This window comes from Symphalangus syndactylus, chromosome 11, assembly GCF_028878055.3.
Source record: "Symphalangus syndactylus isolate Jambi chromosome 11, NHGRI_mSymSyn1-v2.1_pri, whole genome shotgun sequence".
In the NCBI taxonomy this organism is placed as follows: domain Eukaryota; kingdom Metazoa; phylum Chordata; class Mammalia; order Primates; family Hylobatidae; genus Symphalangus; species Symphalangus syndactylus.
The window spans coordinates 12,619,362-12,636,687 of NC_072433.2; the positions used below are offsets into that span (position 1 = coordinate 12,619,362).

The 17,326-nt window shown below is 37.1% G+C and overlaps 1 protein-coding gene across 16 annotated transcripts in view; it reads right to left on the reverse strand.

Annotated features, from left to right (window-relative positions):
- Positions 1 to 17,326, reverse strand: part of XKR9 (XK related 9) — a 114,120-nt gene that overhangs the window by 16,326 nt on the left and 80,468 nt on the right. For all 16 annotated transcript variants that reach the window (XM_063612635.1, XM_063612630.1, XM_063612628.1 and 13 more), the window contains one exon: positions 7,910 to 8,130. In XM_063612635.1, the coding sequence (XP_063468705.1) occupies positions 7,910 to 8,130 (221 nt within the window). The remainder of the gene's footprint in view (positions 1 to 7,909; positions 8,131 to 17,326) is intronic.

The window sequence follows — 17,326 nt, forward strand, 5'->3', positions numbered from 1 at the left end:
GTTCAAGTGGCTGTGGGCATTTTGGGGATGTGGCTAAGGGAAACTAAGTTGAGATTACATTTAGTTTAAGCATAGGAGACACGTTTACATGATTTGCTTCAACAAGTAAGATTAGTAAGTGGTAGAGCTAGGATTCCAAGGCAGTTTACCCGATCTTAACATTTCACTAAATTGTTTCAGACGTCAACAGGCCTTTTATTCCCAATGTGAGGGTACCATAGTCTATTCTCTTCTAGTTGACACTATTATTTGACATTTTTGCCAATTTCCCACTTTTCTACCTGCTTCTATCATATTTTTTCTATAATATTCCTGCCCTAACCTGTACATTACACTCTATTCAAACTAAATTTTGTGCCATTGTCAAACTATGCCTTTGTTATGCCTTTCCTCAGTCTAAAATGACCTTGTCCAATCACATTATTCTTATTCTTTACTTATTAATTCAGAGATTTTCATTAATTTATTTCTGATTTGGCATTAAGTACTGACATCCGTGAAGAAAATAGAGAACTCCCATGTTCACTAAATAAGACATCAACAATAAATTGGTGATGTCAATTCAAACACTAGTTAAAATTAGTCAGTTTATCTAAAAAAAAATCTTCAAATACGAAAAAATCCTATGGCACATTATTAAAGAAATTGATAGAGGTTTTCCAAAATTTGACAATAATTGAAAAATACATATTTTACCAATAAGTTATGATGTTAACAAAAACTTTTTAAAATTTAAATAAAAACCAAATTTCAATCAACTATGCTAGAGAAAAGATTGAAGTATTTTTTCTATTCTATGAAAATTATATTATAAAATCTTCAAATCTAGAGCCAGAGTACAAAGCCACAAATTTAGAGAAAAGAGTATTAAAATAATAAAAATATATTATTTTTCTTTCTTTTGTGAAATTTGTAGGTGTTAGCTTTCTTATATCTGTAATTTGCTATAATTTATTTTCTTGTTTCAAATAAATATTTACATTAGTATCTTTTATGGATTATATTGCATATCCCCAAAATTCATACATTGAAGCCCTAACTCCCAATGTGACTATATTTTGAGATAAAGCCTATCAGGAGGTAAAGTTAAATAAATAAGTGTATAATGGAGGCCCTAATCCATTAGGACTAGCGTCACTGTAAAAAGAGAAACATTAGAAATCTCTCTCCCCTCCTCTTCCTCTCCCTCCTCCTTCTCTCCCTCCTCCTTACTCATCCCCACCCACCATTATGTGTGCACAGAGGAAAGGCCACATAAGTATGCAGCAAGGAAACAGCTGTCTGCAACCCAGGAAGAGAGGCTTCACCAGAAACCAGCCCTATTGGCACCTTGATCTTGGACATCTAGTCTCTAGAACTGTGAGAAAATAAAGTTCTACTGTTTAAGCTACTCAGTCTGTAGTACTTTGTATGGCCACCCAAGCAAACACACACAATACCTAATTTTTTTCATAATATTGTTATTTTTCTTAAATAGGGTCTCTCTAAATGTTTTTGCTTTACACCTTAAAAACCCCACATCCAACTTCACTTTACCTTTCTCCTATACTATATAGTTTTTAACTCCACTTATTCTCCATCTGATTTACATGTTATCATTGTGCTGTATTTTCATTCTTTTTCTTAACCCCATAGCATTTTGTTATAAAACAAAATGCCAATATTCATTCAGAATATTCAATATTCATTTATTCATTTAGAATCACCAATATACTTACTACTTCCTTTGCTCTTTATTTCTTCTTGTGCCTCAGAACATTTCTGTTTTGTCTGAAGTATACTCTCTTTAGAATTTCCTCTGGTGGTGACATGCTATGGTATGAATTTCTTTCTGCTGAGTACGCTTGTAAGATGATGGGCTTCTTGAATCTGTGGGTAGGTGTCTCTCATCAGTTCTGAAATTTTTTGAGTGATTAACTTTTCAAATATTGCTTCCACTCCATTCTTTCTCTTCTCTCCTTTGGGGACTCTGTTCAGATGTATATTAGATGTTCTCACCCTATCTCTCATGTCTCTTAATATCTCTTTCATATTTTCTATCTCTTTGTCTCTCTAAACTACAATCTAGATAATTTCTTCTGACCTAGCAGTAACTCATTCATTGCCTATTTAATTCTGTCTAATCTGCGAAGTTGTTCCTTTCAATTCCTGAATTCTCTATTTCAATAAGTTCTAGCTTATTTCTTTTTCAAATACAAACTCATTTTTAATAGTTTTCTGTTCCATATTTTCAAGTTCATCATTTAGTTCTTTAAACATAATAGTATATATACTTGTTTTATACTTTGCATCTGGTAATTTCCAAAAGTTCAAGTCTCACTGATTTTTTTTCCTATTTCCTCTAGTTCTTATTCATGATATCTTAGTTGTTTTGGTGCTATAAACTACTGTCAAACTTTTGTTTTCCATTGAAAACTTTTGTAAAAATTATTTGAGGCCTAAGAGAAGGTGAATTCTTCCAGGAAAGATTTATTCTTATTTCTGCCAGACACGTAGGGATACTATCAGTCTAGAATCACTCTAAACTATATTCATGGCTTGTCTTTTGTTACAGTTTTTGTTTCTTTGTTTTGCAGGGCGAGTTATTTTGTTTGTTTTTTGGACTAGCCAACAGTTGTAAATTTTGGTTGCAAAAATGTACACCTTCTCAAGGACATTTTCCTCTCCTCTACTCAGCATCAACACACTATTACTTGCAAACTCTTTGAAGTCAGGAGTCAGGTAGGTAACTTTACTCTTACCCTGAGAAGGGTACCTTTTGGAGTCCCAGTTTTATGGATTATAATTTACTAAGAGAGAGAGGTTCCTCACCAAGGTTGTGAGGACCCTGAGTTTTGTCTTCCGTGCCCTGAAAAGTCATCAAACTTGAAATTGTTTATAAGGTTCAGTAAAACCCTCAGAGTATAATTGCCTTCAGAGTCCTACTTAACTACGCTGCTTTCCCACTGTCACACATATTTTGGCCTGTTTTATCAGATATGTTATGTTTTAGGAAGATTTTTTAAGATATTTTATCCAATATTTTTAGATATTTTCAGGGGAAGAGTTGAGTAATTCAGCCTCTCAGTGGAAGGGTTGATTTAAATAACCTAGGTTTTCCATCTGCTTTCCATCGTCTAAACATTTATTGATATTTCTAATCTGCTATTCTACTCTGCACTCTCTGTCCTTATGTGCTTATATTGTTTTTACTCTTTTACCGTGATTTCAGAAGGAACAGAAATAAAAGCATGATTTCAGAAGGAGCAGAAATAAAAGAATATGTTTGGTCTTCTCAAGTACTACTATATACAACCTGATTTCTTTTCTTCCAACTTTTAAGTTTCAAGAGGTATGTGTGCAGGTTTTTTACATGGGTAAATTGTGTATCACTGGGGTTAGGTAAACAAATAATTTCCTCACCCAGGTGGTGAGCCTAGTACCCAATACATAGTTTTTATATCCTCACCCTCTTCCCACCCTGCATCCTCAAGTAAGCCCTGGTATCTATTGTTCCCCTCTTTGTATTTATGTGTACTCAATGTTTAGCTCCCTCTTGTAAGTGAGAACATTGTGGTATTTGGTTTTCTGTTCCTGCATTAATTCACTTAGGAGAATGGCCTCTATCTGCATCCGTGTTGCCGCAAAGGACATGATTTCATTCTTTTTTATGGCTGTGTAGTATTCCATGGTATATATGTACCACATTTTCTTTATCCAATTCACAATTGATTGACATCTAGGTTGATTCCATGTCCTTGCTATTGTGAAAAGTGCTGCAATGAACATCTGCATGCATGTGTCTCTATGGTATAACAATTATATTACTTTGCATATATACCCAGTAATGGGATTGCTGTGTTGAATGGTAATTCTATTTTAAGCTCTTTAAGAAATCTCTAAACTGCTTTCCACAATGGCTGAACTAATTTACAATCCCACCAACAGTTTGTAAAACAGTCCCCTTTTCTCTGCAACCTCACGTACATCCACTATTTTTTGACTTTTTAGTAACAGTCATTCTGATTGATGTGCAAGGGTATCTCATTGTGGTTTTGATTTGCATTCTCTAATTATTAGCGAAATAGAGCTTTTCATATGCTTGTTGTCTGCAGGTATGTCTTCTGAGAAATGTCTGTTCACGTCCTTTGTCCATTTTTTAATGGGGTTGTTTGTTCTTTGCTTGATTTGTTTAAGTTCCTTATAGATTCTAGATTTTGACTTCTGCTGGATGCACAGTTTGCAAATATTTTCTCCCATTCTGTAGGTTATTTGTTTACTCTGCTGATAGTTTCTTTTGCTGTGCAGAAACTCTTTAGTTTAATTAAGTCACACCTGTCAACTTTTTTTTGTTGCAATTGCTTTTGTTTTTTGTTTGTTTATTTTTGCTGTTGTTGTTGTTTGAGATGGAGTCTCGCTCTGTCACCCAGGTTGGAGTACAGTGGTGCAATCTTGGTTCACTGCAATCTCCGCCTTCCTGGGTTCAAGCGATTCTCCTGCCTCAGCCTCCTGAGTAGCTAGGATTACAGGCACATGCCACCACGCCCAGCTAACTGTTCTGTATGTTTACTAGAGATGGGGTTTCACCATGTTGGCCAGGCTGATCTTGAACTCCTGATCTCAAGTGATCTACCTGCCTTAGCCTCCCAAAGTGCTGTGATTACAGGCGTGAGCCACCGCACCCAGCCTGCAATTATTTTTGTAGTCTTTGTCATGAGATCTTTGCCAAGGCCTATGTCCAGAATGGTATTTCCTAGATTTTCTTCTAGAGTTTTTATAATTTTACATTTTATGTTTAAGTCTTTAATCCATCTTGAGTTGATTTTTGTATATGGTAAAAGGAAGGAGTCCAGTTTCAATCTTCTAAACATGGCTAGCCTGTTATACCAGTACCATTTATTGAATAGACAGTCTTTTCCCTGTTGCTTGTTATTGTCGACTCTGTCGAAGATCAGATGGTTGTAGGTATGAGGCTTTATTTCTGAGCTTTCTAACCTGTTCTATTGGTCTACGTGTCTGTTTTTATACCACTATCATGCTGTTTTGGTTACTGTAGCCATGTAGTATAGTTTGAAGTCAGGTAGTGTGATGCCTCCAGCTTTTTTCTTCTTGCGTAGGATTGCTTTGGCTATTTGGGGTCTTTTGGCTTCATATGAATTTTAGAATCTTTTTTTCATTCTGTATAAAATGATAATTTGATAGGAACAGCACTGAATCTATACATTGCTTTGGACAGCATGGCCATTTTAACAATAGTGATTCTTCCTGTCCATGAGCATCGAATGTTTTTCCATTTGTTTGTGTCACCACTGACTTCTTTTAAAAGTGTTTTGTAATTATTGTACAGATCTTTCAACTCCCTGGTTGGCTATATTCCTTGCTATTTTATTCGTTTTTGTGGCTTTTGTAAATGGGATTGCATTCTTGATTTGGCTCTCAGCTTGGACATGGCTGTTGTATAAAAATGCTACTGTTTTGTACATTGATCTTGTATACCAATTTTACTGAAGTTGTTTATCAGTTCTAGAAGCCTTTGGGTAGAGACCACGGGGGTGTTCTAGGTATAGAATCATATTGTTTGCAACCAGGGATAGTTTTACTTCATCTCTTCCTATTCGAATGCCTTTTATTTCTTTCACTTACCCAATTGTTCTGGCTAGTAATTCTAGCACTATGTGGAGCAGGAGTGGTGAGAATGGGTATCCTTGTCTTGTTCCAGTTCTCAAAAGGAATGCTTCCAGCTTTTGCCCATTCTCAGTATGATGTTGACTGTGGCTTTGTCATAGACGGCTCCATTATTTTAGGTATATTCCCAGGCATCCTTTGATGCCTAGTTTGTTGAGGGTTTGTAACATAAAGGGATGTTGAATTTTATCAAAAGCCTTTTCTGGGTCTATTGAGATGATCATGTGGTTTTTATTTGTAGTTGTATTTATGAATCACATTTACTGATTTATGTATGTTGAATAAACCTTGCATCCTAGGAATAAAGCCTACTTGATCATGTTAGATCAGCCTTTTGATGTGCTGCTGGATTTCATTTGATAGTATTTTGTTGAGGATTTTTCTGTCTATGTTCATGAAAGATATTGGCCTGGAGTTTTCTTTTTTTCTTGTGTCACTGCCAGGTTTTGTCATCAAAATGATGCTGACCTCAGAGAATAAATTAGGGAAGATTCCTGCCTCAATTCTTTGGAATAGTTTCAGTAGAATTGATACCAGCTCTTTTTTATACATCTGATAGTATTCAGCGATGAATCCATCCCGTCTAAGGTTTTTTTCTGGTTGGTAGGTTTTTTGTTACTGATTTAATTTCAGAACTCGTATAACATAATTTTGTACATAGTTACTATAGAAAATTTGGAAATCCAGAAAAGTATTTTTTAAATGAAAACAATCATTCATAATTCCTCCACCCAGAAGCAGACACACTTAACATTTTGCATATTTTATTCCAGATATTTTTCTATATAATAATCTCTTTGTAACCTTAAAAATGTGCTGACAGAAAATTCTATAAACTGTGTTTTGCCTACATTCTACGTTATAATTGCTTTCTTATGTCATTAAAAGTTCTTTGTAAACACTCTAGTGGCTACATAATGTTCCATACTAACAACCTACAATAATTTATTTACCAATTCCTCTATTGTTAGACAATTGAATTATATCTCATTTTATGCTGTTTTTAAATAACTTACCTCAATTTCCTACTTCAAGAACAAACTATATAGATGAAGACTGAATATAAAGATAGCTATCACTGGATCTCATAGGTAGTCCAGATGCTATGTATCCCTTGGAATCATCATGAGATCTCCATTAATACAGGCTGTAAGATCTAAATTTTGTACCTCTAGCTTCAGAACTATATAATACAGAACTGTTAAGGGTTCTGTATCATATAGAACCCGATCCATGAATTATTTGCATCACAAAAAAGAGATCACATACACAATAGAGATCTCATACACACAATCATTTTGTGTCTTACTAACAATCAAAGTAAAGGTAAAATATTAGAAGGGACCATGTTCTAGAGGTTTACAGGAAAATGGGAATAGAGACACTGTTTAACTGATATCACATGTGAGTCTAGGACAGCAAGAACTCCAGGGAAGATAACAATCTTACCCCCGAAATAAATCCGAAACTAAATGGAACCCTAGTCATTAATGCAATTTGGGACTACTATTTAGCAAATAAATCATTTTTTAACATCTCAAGTTAATTACCTATAAAAGGATTTTTCAAAAAGGAAGACGGAAATAAACTTTTCTTTAAAAAATGAACATTTTTACCTTAACGAACAAATCTACTGTAAAACAGCAAACACGTTGGCCAACTTGCAAAACATTCATTAGTTTTTTAGCATTTACACTTTTACCCAGTAATTCCACTTCTGGGAATTTACCCAATGGATATACTTTTTACATGCAAGTGATTTATGCATAAGATTACTCATTGCAGCATTTTTTCAATGGTTAAATATAAGAAACAACCTAAATTAACATAAATAGGGAGCTTGTTAAATAAATTATGGTACATTCATAATTTGCAATATTATGCAGATAATAAAAATGAATATGGGAAATTTTTCTATACTAATATGAACAGATCTCCAAGATATACTATGAGGCACAAAAAACAAAGACAGTTTTTATTTTGTGTTACCATCTGTGTTAAAGAAAAAAGAAAAAAAAGGACATTCTCTTTTAAAAACTTCTCTGAAGGAATCATCAAATAACTAACAATAGTAGTTTTCTTTCTGGGTAGATGAATACAGTATACATCTATATACTTTTTGATATTTCAAAAGAATAAATATTTTTTAAAGTATTAAAAATTTCTAAAGTCAGTAAAAGATTTATATAGTTGACATAAGGTCTCAGTGGCATCCATTTAACACAAGGAGTTAAGAAAAACTTACACTGACTGAAATTCGCTTGTCCATGCTCCAGAAGAATGTAGAGTTGAAGAATAAGTTGTGGGCAGCCTTCCAGGTAGGTCTCAAATAGTCTGAGCATGCTCAAATCAGTCACTCTATCTATAACTTCTTTATGTAGATCAATTTGTTCTTCCGTGAAGTTACTAGTATTGCTGTCATATTTAAAAGCTGCGTGGTAACCCCTTTTCAAGGCAAACCAATACCTATAAAGTAAACACAAACATTTCTCTTTAGTTTTATATTCTTTATAACATGTCTGTTAATACACATAATAATTTGGAAAAAGGAATATGTGTTTTAAGTACACAATTTTTCCACAAACTCTCTCTACTACAGATTTTTTGGGAACATCTCATAGTGGCTTTATTGAGATTCAGACCCTGTAAACCTTTATTATATATTTGATGTGCCAGTTGTGTGCTAGTTCTATTAAGTATACATAATCTCATTTCATCTTTACAATAATTACATGAGAAAAGTAGACATTATTCCATTTGACAGATGGAAAAACTAAAGCTGAGAAAGATAGAGTGATGTGCTGAAAGTTACACAGATAGTAAGGGGTAGACACGGGGTCCAAACCCAGATCTTATTATTTCCAGTCTTAACCACTACTCTCTGAAAGATAAACTGCAATTTTCCATTCATGCAATTGATCTGAACTACAACACAGATAATTTCCCTTATGAGAATATCAAAGTTGAAGATGAGATTGAATCTTCCTTAAATGTAATCTAGAAAACAATTACTCAATACCTACAAGGTGCTAGGCTCTTTGACCATTACCATCCCAGAAAATATATAAAACTTCAAAGACTCTTGAAATATCCCTGCTCAGGCTCTTCTTTTGAAAGAATTTTAAAGTGAACACAAGTTATCATCCCGTAGATAAAATCGATAACAAAAAAAATTGAAACATTTATTTAGAAGAAATCTGAGGCTAGCAGCAAGGCAACCAGAATTCTACCCCCAAAGCTTATCAAAAGTCTTTATCTATGTCTCGGTTTCCTTACATATAAAATAAAGGCAGTGATATATGCCCTGTTTCAACCTGTTCCTTCTGCCAACATTTCCCATTTCAGTAAATGGCAATAACATTCACCATATTGCTCAGACCAAAAATGTGGGAATAATTCCAACTCCTCTTTTTTCACGCACTATAAAAATTCCTCAGCGAGTTCGCTTGGCGCTTGGTTCTAACTTCAAATATATCCAGAATCTAAACACTTCTTACCACTTCCACTACTACCACCCTTGTTTAAGCAGCCAACTCTCTGGCCTGGATTCTTTCAACAGCCTCATAATTGGTCTCTCTGATTCTACTCTTGCTCCCCATATAAGCCATTCCCTACACAGCATTCAGATTAAACTTTTTAAACATAATTCAGATGTCACTCCTCATTGGGGTAGAAAATGTTCCAATGATTTCCATCAAACTTAGAATGAAATCCAAAGTCCTTACCATATGTTACAAGGCCCTCCATGATCTACCTCCCACACATGCTACCACCACAACTACCTTTCCATCTCATTTCTCTCCCACTTCCAGTATGGCCTCCTTGCTGTTTTTCTCAACTTAAGGGCCTGTGTCTTTGTTAATTCCTCTGTCTGGAACTCTCCTAAACTCCATATATTTTCAGTTTGCTCCTTAACTTCATTCAGGTCTCTACTCAAATATTACTTACTTATAGTTGCCTTCCAGATCATACCACCTAAAGTAGTACCCTCTACCACATTCTATCTCTTTACCCCATATTATTTTTCTTCGAAGTACTTATCACCACCTAGCACATTATTTATTTTGCTTTATTATCTTTACCTTCTCACAAGAGTGTAATCTACATGAAAGGACAGACTTTGTTTTGTTCATTGCTATAACCTAAACAACTAGAACAGTATCGGCACATAATAGGTGCTCAAGAAATATTTACTGAAGTAATAAATGAAAGCTCATGACATTTTTTTCCATAAAGATAAATAGATGGTAGATATGAAAGGACTTTGGAAAGCTGAAAGTAAAACACAAATATAAAGTATTCCCATTGTAAATAAGATAAATATATGGATGTGCAAAGATTCTTTGTCTGGCAAAAAGGAGGATATTTTTACCATCACAGTTCTGGAATAACATTCCATGATGAAGGCATGGTCTCTACCCACAATGACCTCACAACCCAATGGGAGGGCCAAGCCTATAAACTACTAGCTGCAGTATAAGGAAGAAAAAAAATAGTCATTCATTAGAAAGGCAAATGCTGAGCTGTAAGTACAGAAGAAAAAAAATGATTAATACTGCCAGGATTTGTAAGCAAGATTTCTAAGAAAAGTTGTGTTTTAGCCTTTTCTGAGTATCTGACATAGTAGAGAGTATGTGATTCCTGTTCTTGAAGTGATTTATAATCCAATAGGGTAGATACTATTGAAAAACTTGAGAAATTCACAAGTATAAACATACCCAGAGCATAATTATTACACGCAGCAGAAATTGCGAGAGGTAGCAGAGCAAAGTAGTTAAGAATGCAGACTCTAATAATGCCAGAATGCCGTAGTTCAAATTCTGGCTCCACTACTTCCTGGTTTAATCTCTCTGTGCTTCGGTTTCCTCATCAGGAAAATAGGGCCAATCATCATACCTCCCTCACTGGGTTGATGTGAGAATTAAATGAGTTAATATATGTAAAATGCTTAACCTGACACATGTTAAGTGTCCATTAAAAACAAAACAGATAGAGGTGGAGCCAAGATGGCCGAAAAGGAACAGCTCCGGTCTCCAGCTCCCAGCCCGAGCGACACAGAAGACGGGTGATTTCTGCATTTCTGCTTGAGGCCTGGAAAATGGCACACTAGGAGATTGTGTCCCGCACCTGGCTCGGAGGGTCCTATGCCCACGGAGTCTCACTGATTGCTAGCACAGCAGTCTGAGATCAAGCTGCAAGGCGGCAGTGAGGCTGGGGGAGGGGCGCCCGCCATTACCCAGGCTTGCTTAGGTACACAAAGCAGCCAGGAAGCTCGAACTGGGTGGAGCCCACCACAGCTCAAGGAGGCCTGCCTGCCTCTGCAGGCTCCACTTCTGAGGGCAGGGCACAGACAAACAAAAACTCAGCAGGAACCTCCACAGACTTAAATGTCCCTGTCTGACTGACAGCTTTGAAGAGAGTAGTGGTTCTCCCAGCACACAGCTGGAGATCTGAGAACGGACAGACTGCCTCCTAAAGTGGGTCCCTCACCCCTGAGCAGCCTAACTGGGAGGCACCCCCCCAGTAGGGACAGACTGACACCTCATTCGGCCAGGTACTCCTCTGAGACAAAACTTCCAGAGGAACTATCAGACAGCTGAATTTGTGGTCTCATGAAAATCCACTGTTCTGCAGCCACCACTGCCGACACCCAGCCAAACAGGGTCTGGAGTGGACCTCTAGTAAACTCCAACAGACCTGCAGCTGAGGGTGCTGTCTGGTAGAAGGTAAACTAAGAAACAGAAAGGACATCCACACCAAAAACCCATCTGTACATCACCATCATCAAAGACAAAAAGTAGATAAAACCACAAAGATGGGGAAAAAACAGAGCAGAAAAATTGGAAACTCTAAAAAGCAGAGCACCTCTCCTCCTCCAAAGGAACGCAGTTCCTCACCAGCAACAGAACAAAGCTGGATGGAGGATGACTTTGACGAGTTGAGAGAAGAAGGCTTCAGACGATCAAACTACTCTGAGCTACGAGAGGAAATTCAAAACAATAGCAAAGAAGTTAAAAACTTCGAAAAAAAATTAGAAGACTGGATAACTAGAATAACCAATGGAGAGAAGGGCTTAAAGGAGATGATGGAGCTGAAAGCCAAGTTTCGAGAACTACGCGAAGATTGCAGAAGCTCAGTAGCAGATGCGATCAACTGGAAGAAAGGGTATAGCTGATGGAAGATGAAATGAATGAAATGAAGAGAGAAGGGAAGTTTAGAGAAAAAAGAATAAAAAGAAATGAACAAAGCCTCCAAGAAATTTGGGACTATGTGAAAAGACCAAACCTACATCTGATTGGTGTACCTGAAAATGATGGGGAGAATGGAAACAAGTTGGAAAACACTCTGCAAGATATTATCCAGGAGAACTTCCCCAATCTAGCAAGGCAGGCCAACATTCAGATTCAGGAAATACAGAGAACGCCACAAAGATACTCCTCGAGAAGAGCAACTCCAAGACACATAATTGTCAGATTCACCAAAGTTGAAATGAAGGAAAAAATGTTAAGGGCAGCCAGAGAGAAAGGTCAGGTTACCCACAAAGGGAAGCCCATCAGACTAACAGCTGATCTCTCAGCAGAAACTCTACAAGCCAGAAGAGAGTAGGGGCCAATATTCAACATTCTTAAAGAAAAGAATTTTCGGCCCAGAATTTCATATCCAGCCAAACTAAGCTTCATCAGTGAAGGAGAAATAAAATACTTTACAGACAAGCAAACGCTGAGTGATTTTGTCACCACCAGGCCTGCCCTAAAAGAGCTCCTGAAGGAAGTACTAAACGTGGAAAGGAACAACCGGTACCAGCCACTGCAAAAACATGCCAAATTGTAAAGACCATCAAGGCTAGGAAGAAACTGCAGCAACTAACGAGCAAAATAATCAACTAACATCATAATGACAGGATCAGATTCACACATAACAATATTAACGTTAAATGTAAATGGGCTAAATGCTCCAATTAAAAGACATAGACTGGCAAACTGGATAAGGAGTCAGGACCCATCAGTGTGCTGTATTCAGGAAACCCATCTCACGTGCGGAGACACACATAGACTCAAAGGGATGGAGGAAGATCTATCAAGCAACTGGAAAACAAAAAAAGGCAGGGGTTGCAATCCTAGTCTCTGATAAAATAGACTTTAAACCAACAAAGATCAAAAGAGACAAAGAAGGCCATTACATAATGGTAAAGGGATCAATTCAAAAAGAAGAGCTAACTATCCTAAATATATATGCACCCAACACAGGAGCACCCAGATTCATAAAGCAAGTCCTGAGTGACCTACAAAGGGACTTAAACTCCCACACAATAATAATGGGAGATTTTAACACCCCACTGTCAATATTAGACAGATCAACGAGACAGAAAGTTAACAAGGATATCCAGGAATTGAACTCAGCTCTACATAAAGTGGACCTAATAGATATCTACAGAACTCTCCACCCTAAATCAACAGAATATACATTTTTTTCAGCACCACACCACACCTATTCCAAAATTGACCACATAGTTGGAAGTAAAGCTCTCCTCAGCAAATGTAAAAGAACAGAAATTATAACAAACTGTCTCTCAGACCACAGTGCAATCAAACTAGAACTCAGGATTAAGAAACTCACTCAAAACCGCTCAACTACATGGAAACTGAACAACCTGCTCCTGAATGACTATTGGGTACATAATGAAATGAAGGCAGAAATAAAGATGTTCTTTGAAACAACGAGAACAAAGACACAACACACCAGAATCTCTGGGACACGTTCAAAGCAGTGTGTAGAGGGAAATTTATAGCACTAAATGCCCAAAAGAGAAAGCAGGAAAGATCCAAAATTGACACCCTAACATCACAATTAAAAGAACTAGAAAAGCAAGAGCAAACACATTCAAAAGCTAGCAGAAGGCTAGAAATAACTAAAATCAGAGCAGAACTGAAGGAAATAGAGACACAAAAAACCCTTCAAAAAATTAATGAATCCAGGAGCTGGTTTTTGAAAAGATCAACAAAATTGATAGACCACTAGCAAGACTAATAAAGAAGAAAAGAGAGAACAATCAAATAGACGCAATAAAAAATGAAAAAGGGGATATCACCACCGATCCCACAGAAATACAATCTACCGTCAGAGAATACTACAAACACCTCTATGCAAATAAACTAGAAAATCTAGAAGAAATGGATAAATTCCTCGACACATACACCCTCCCAAGACTAAATCAGGAAGAAGTTGAATCTCTGAATAGACTAATAACAGGTTCTGAAATTGTGGCAATAATCAATAGCTTACCAACCAAAAAGAGTCCAGGACCTGATGGATTCACAGCTGAATTCTACCAGAAGTACAAGGAGGAACTGGTACCATTCCTTCTCAAACTATTTCAATCGATAGAAAAAGAGGGAATCCTCCCTAACACATTTTATGAAGCCAGCATCGTCCTGATACCAAAGCCTGGCAGAGACATAACCAAAAAAGAGAATTTCAGACCAATATCCTTGATGAACATTGATGCAAAAATCCTCAATAAAATACTGGCAAACCGAATCCAGCAGCACATCAAAAAGCTTATCCACCATGATCAAGTGGGCTTCATCCCTGGGATGCAAGGCTGGTTCAACATACGCAAATCAATAAATGTAATCCAGCATATAAACAGAACCAAAGACAAAAACCACATGATTATCTCAATAGATGCAGAAAAGGCCTTTGACAAAATTCAACAACCCTTCAAGCTAAAAACTCTCAATAAATTAGGTATTGATGGGACGTATCTCAAAATAATAAGAGCTATCTACAACAAACCCACAGCCAATATCATACTGAATGGGCAAAAACTGGAAGCATTCCCTTTGAAAACTGGCACAAGACAGGGATGCCCTCTCTCACCACTCCTATTCAACATAGTGTTGGAAGTTCTGGCCAGAGCAATCAGGCAGGAGAAGGAAATAAAGGGTATTCAGTTAGGAAAAGAGGAAGTCAAATTGTCCCTGTTTGCAGATGACATGATTGTATATCTAGAAAACCCCATTGTCTCAGCCCAAAATCTCCTTAAGCTGATTAGCAACTTCAGCAAAGTCTCAGGATACAAAATCAATGTACAAAAATCACAAGCATTCTTGTACACCAATAACAGACAAACAGAGAGCCAAATCATGAGTGAACTCCCATTCACAATTGCTTCAAAGAGAATAAAATACCTAGGAATCCAACTTACAAGGGATATGAAGGACCTCTTCAAGGAGAACTACAAACCACTGCTCAATGAAATAAAAGAGGATACAAACAAATCGAAGAACATTCCATGCTCATGGGTTGGAAGAATCAATATCGTGAAAATGGCCATACTGCCCAAGGTAATTTATAGATTCAATGCCATCCCCTTCAAGCTACCAATGACTTTCTTCACAGAATTGGAAAAAACTACTTTAAAGTTCATATGGAACCAAAAAAGAGCCCGCATCGCCAAGTCAATCCTAAGCCAAAAGAACAAAGCTGGAGGCATCACCCTACCTGACTTCAAACTATACTACAAGGCTACAGTAACCAAAACAGCATGGTACTGGTACCACAACAGAGACATAGATCAATGGAACAGAACAGAGCCCTCAGAAATGATGCCGCACATCTACAACTATCTGATCTTTGACAAACCTGACAAAAACAAGAAATGGGGAAAGGATTCCCTATTTAATAAATGGTGCTGGGAAAACTGGCTAGCCATATGTAGAAAGCTGAAACTGGATCCCTTCCTTACACCTTATACAAAAATTAATTCAAGATGGATTAAAGACTTAAATGTTAGACCTAAAACCATTAAAATCCTACAAGAAAACCTAGGCAATACCATTCAGGCCATAGGCGTGGGCAAGGACTTCATGTCTAAAACACCAAAAGCAATGGCAACAAAAGCCAAAATTGACAAATGGGATCTCATTAAACTAAAGAGCTTCTGCACAGCAAAAGAAACTACCATCAGAGTGAACAGGCAACCTACAGAATGGGAGAAAATTTTTGCAACCTACTCATCTGACAAAGGGCTAATATCCAGAATCTACAATGAACTCAAACAAATTTACAAGAAAAAAACAAAGAATCCCATCAAAAAGTGGGCAAAGGACATGAACAGACACTTCTCAAAAGAAGACATTTATGCAGCCAAAAAACACATGAAGAAATGCTCATCATCACTGGCCATCAGAGAAATGCAAATCAAAACCACAGTGAGATACCATCTCACACCAGTTAGAATGGCCATCATTAAAAAATCAGGAAACAACAGGTGCTGGAGAGGATGTGGAGAAATAGGAACACTTTGACACTGTTGGTGGGACTGTAAACTAGTTCAACCATTGTGGAAGTCAGTGTGGCGATTCCTCAGGGATCTAGAACTAGAAATACCATTTGACCCAGCCATCCCATTACTGGGTATATACCCAAAGGACTATAAATCATGCTGCTATAAAGACACATGCACACGTATGTTTATTGCAGCACTATTCACAATAGCAAAGACTTGGAACCAACCCAAATGTCCAACAACAATAGACTGGATTAAGAAAATGTGGTACATATACACCATGGAATACTATGCAGCCATAAAGAATGATGAGTTCGTGTCCTTTGTAGGGACATGGATGAAATTGGAAAACATCATTCTCAGTAAACTATCGCAAGGACAAAAAACCAAACACCGCATGTTCTCACTCATAGGTGGGAATTGAACAATGAGAACTCATGGACACAGGAAGGGGAACATCACACTCCGGGGACTGTTGTGGGGTGGGGGAAGGGGGGAGGGACAGCATTAGGAGATATACCTAATGCTAAATGACGAGTTAATGGGTGCAGGAAATCAACATGGCACGTGGATACATATGTAACAAACCTGCACATTGTGCACATGTACCCTAAAACCTAAAGTATAATAAAAAACAAAAACAAAAAAAAAAACAGATAGTGCTGCCTATAAATGTACACATTTTAATTTCCAGTGTTTTAGGTAGAAATATTTTCTAATTCTGAAACAATTAATGGCAAATATATACAAAGTTCTGCTTATCCAAGGGTAATTTCATGGAAAAAGGAATAGGAATATAATTTTTAATCAATAGGACACAGTTTCACTTTTTTATTTATTTATTTTTATTTATTTTTTTTTTTTGAGATGGAGTCTCCCTTTGTCGCCCAGGCTGGAGTGCAGTGGCACAATCTCTGCTCACTGCAAGCTCCACCTTCCGGGTTCACACCATTCTCCTGCCTCAGCCTCCCAAGTAGCTGGGACTACAGGTGCCTGCCACCATGCCCAGCTAATTTTTTGTATTTTTAGTAGAGGTGGGGTTTCACTGTGTTAGCCAGGATGGTCTCGATCTCCTGACCTCGTGATCCACCCACCTCGGCCTCCCAAAGTGCTGGGATTACAGGCATGAGCCACCATGCCCAGCCTGTTGCACTTTTATGAAACAAATGATGAATAGGCCAAAAAAAGGAAAAACAGAGAGGGCTTTCTTAACATAGTGTATTCCCATATTTTTATCCCTATATCTTCTTTTATTTGAAATAAAAAGCCACCAGCTTCCAGTAATGATGAATTACATCATATCAGGCTGACTCCTCTACTGATTACAAATACAAATTCCAGACAAAATATAAAAGAAAACAAGGCAGAAAA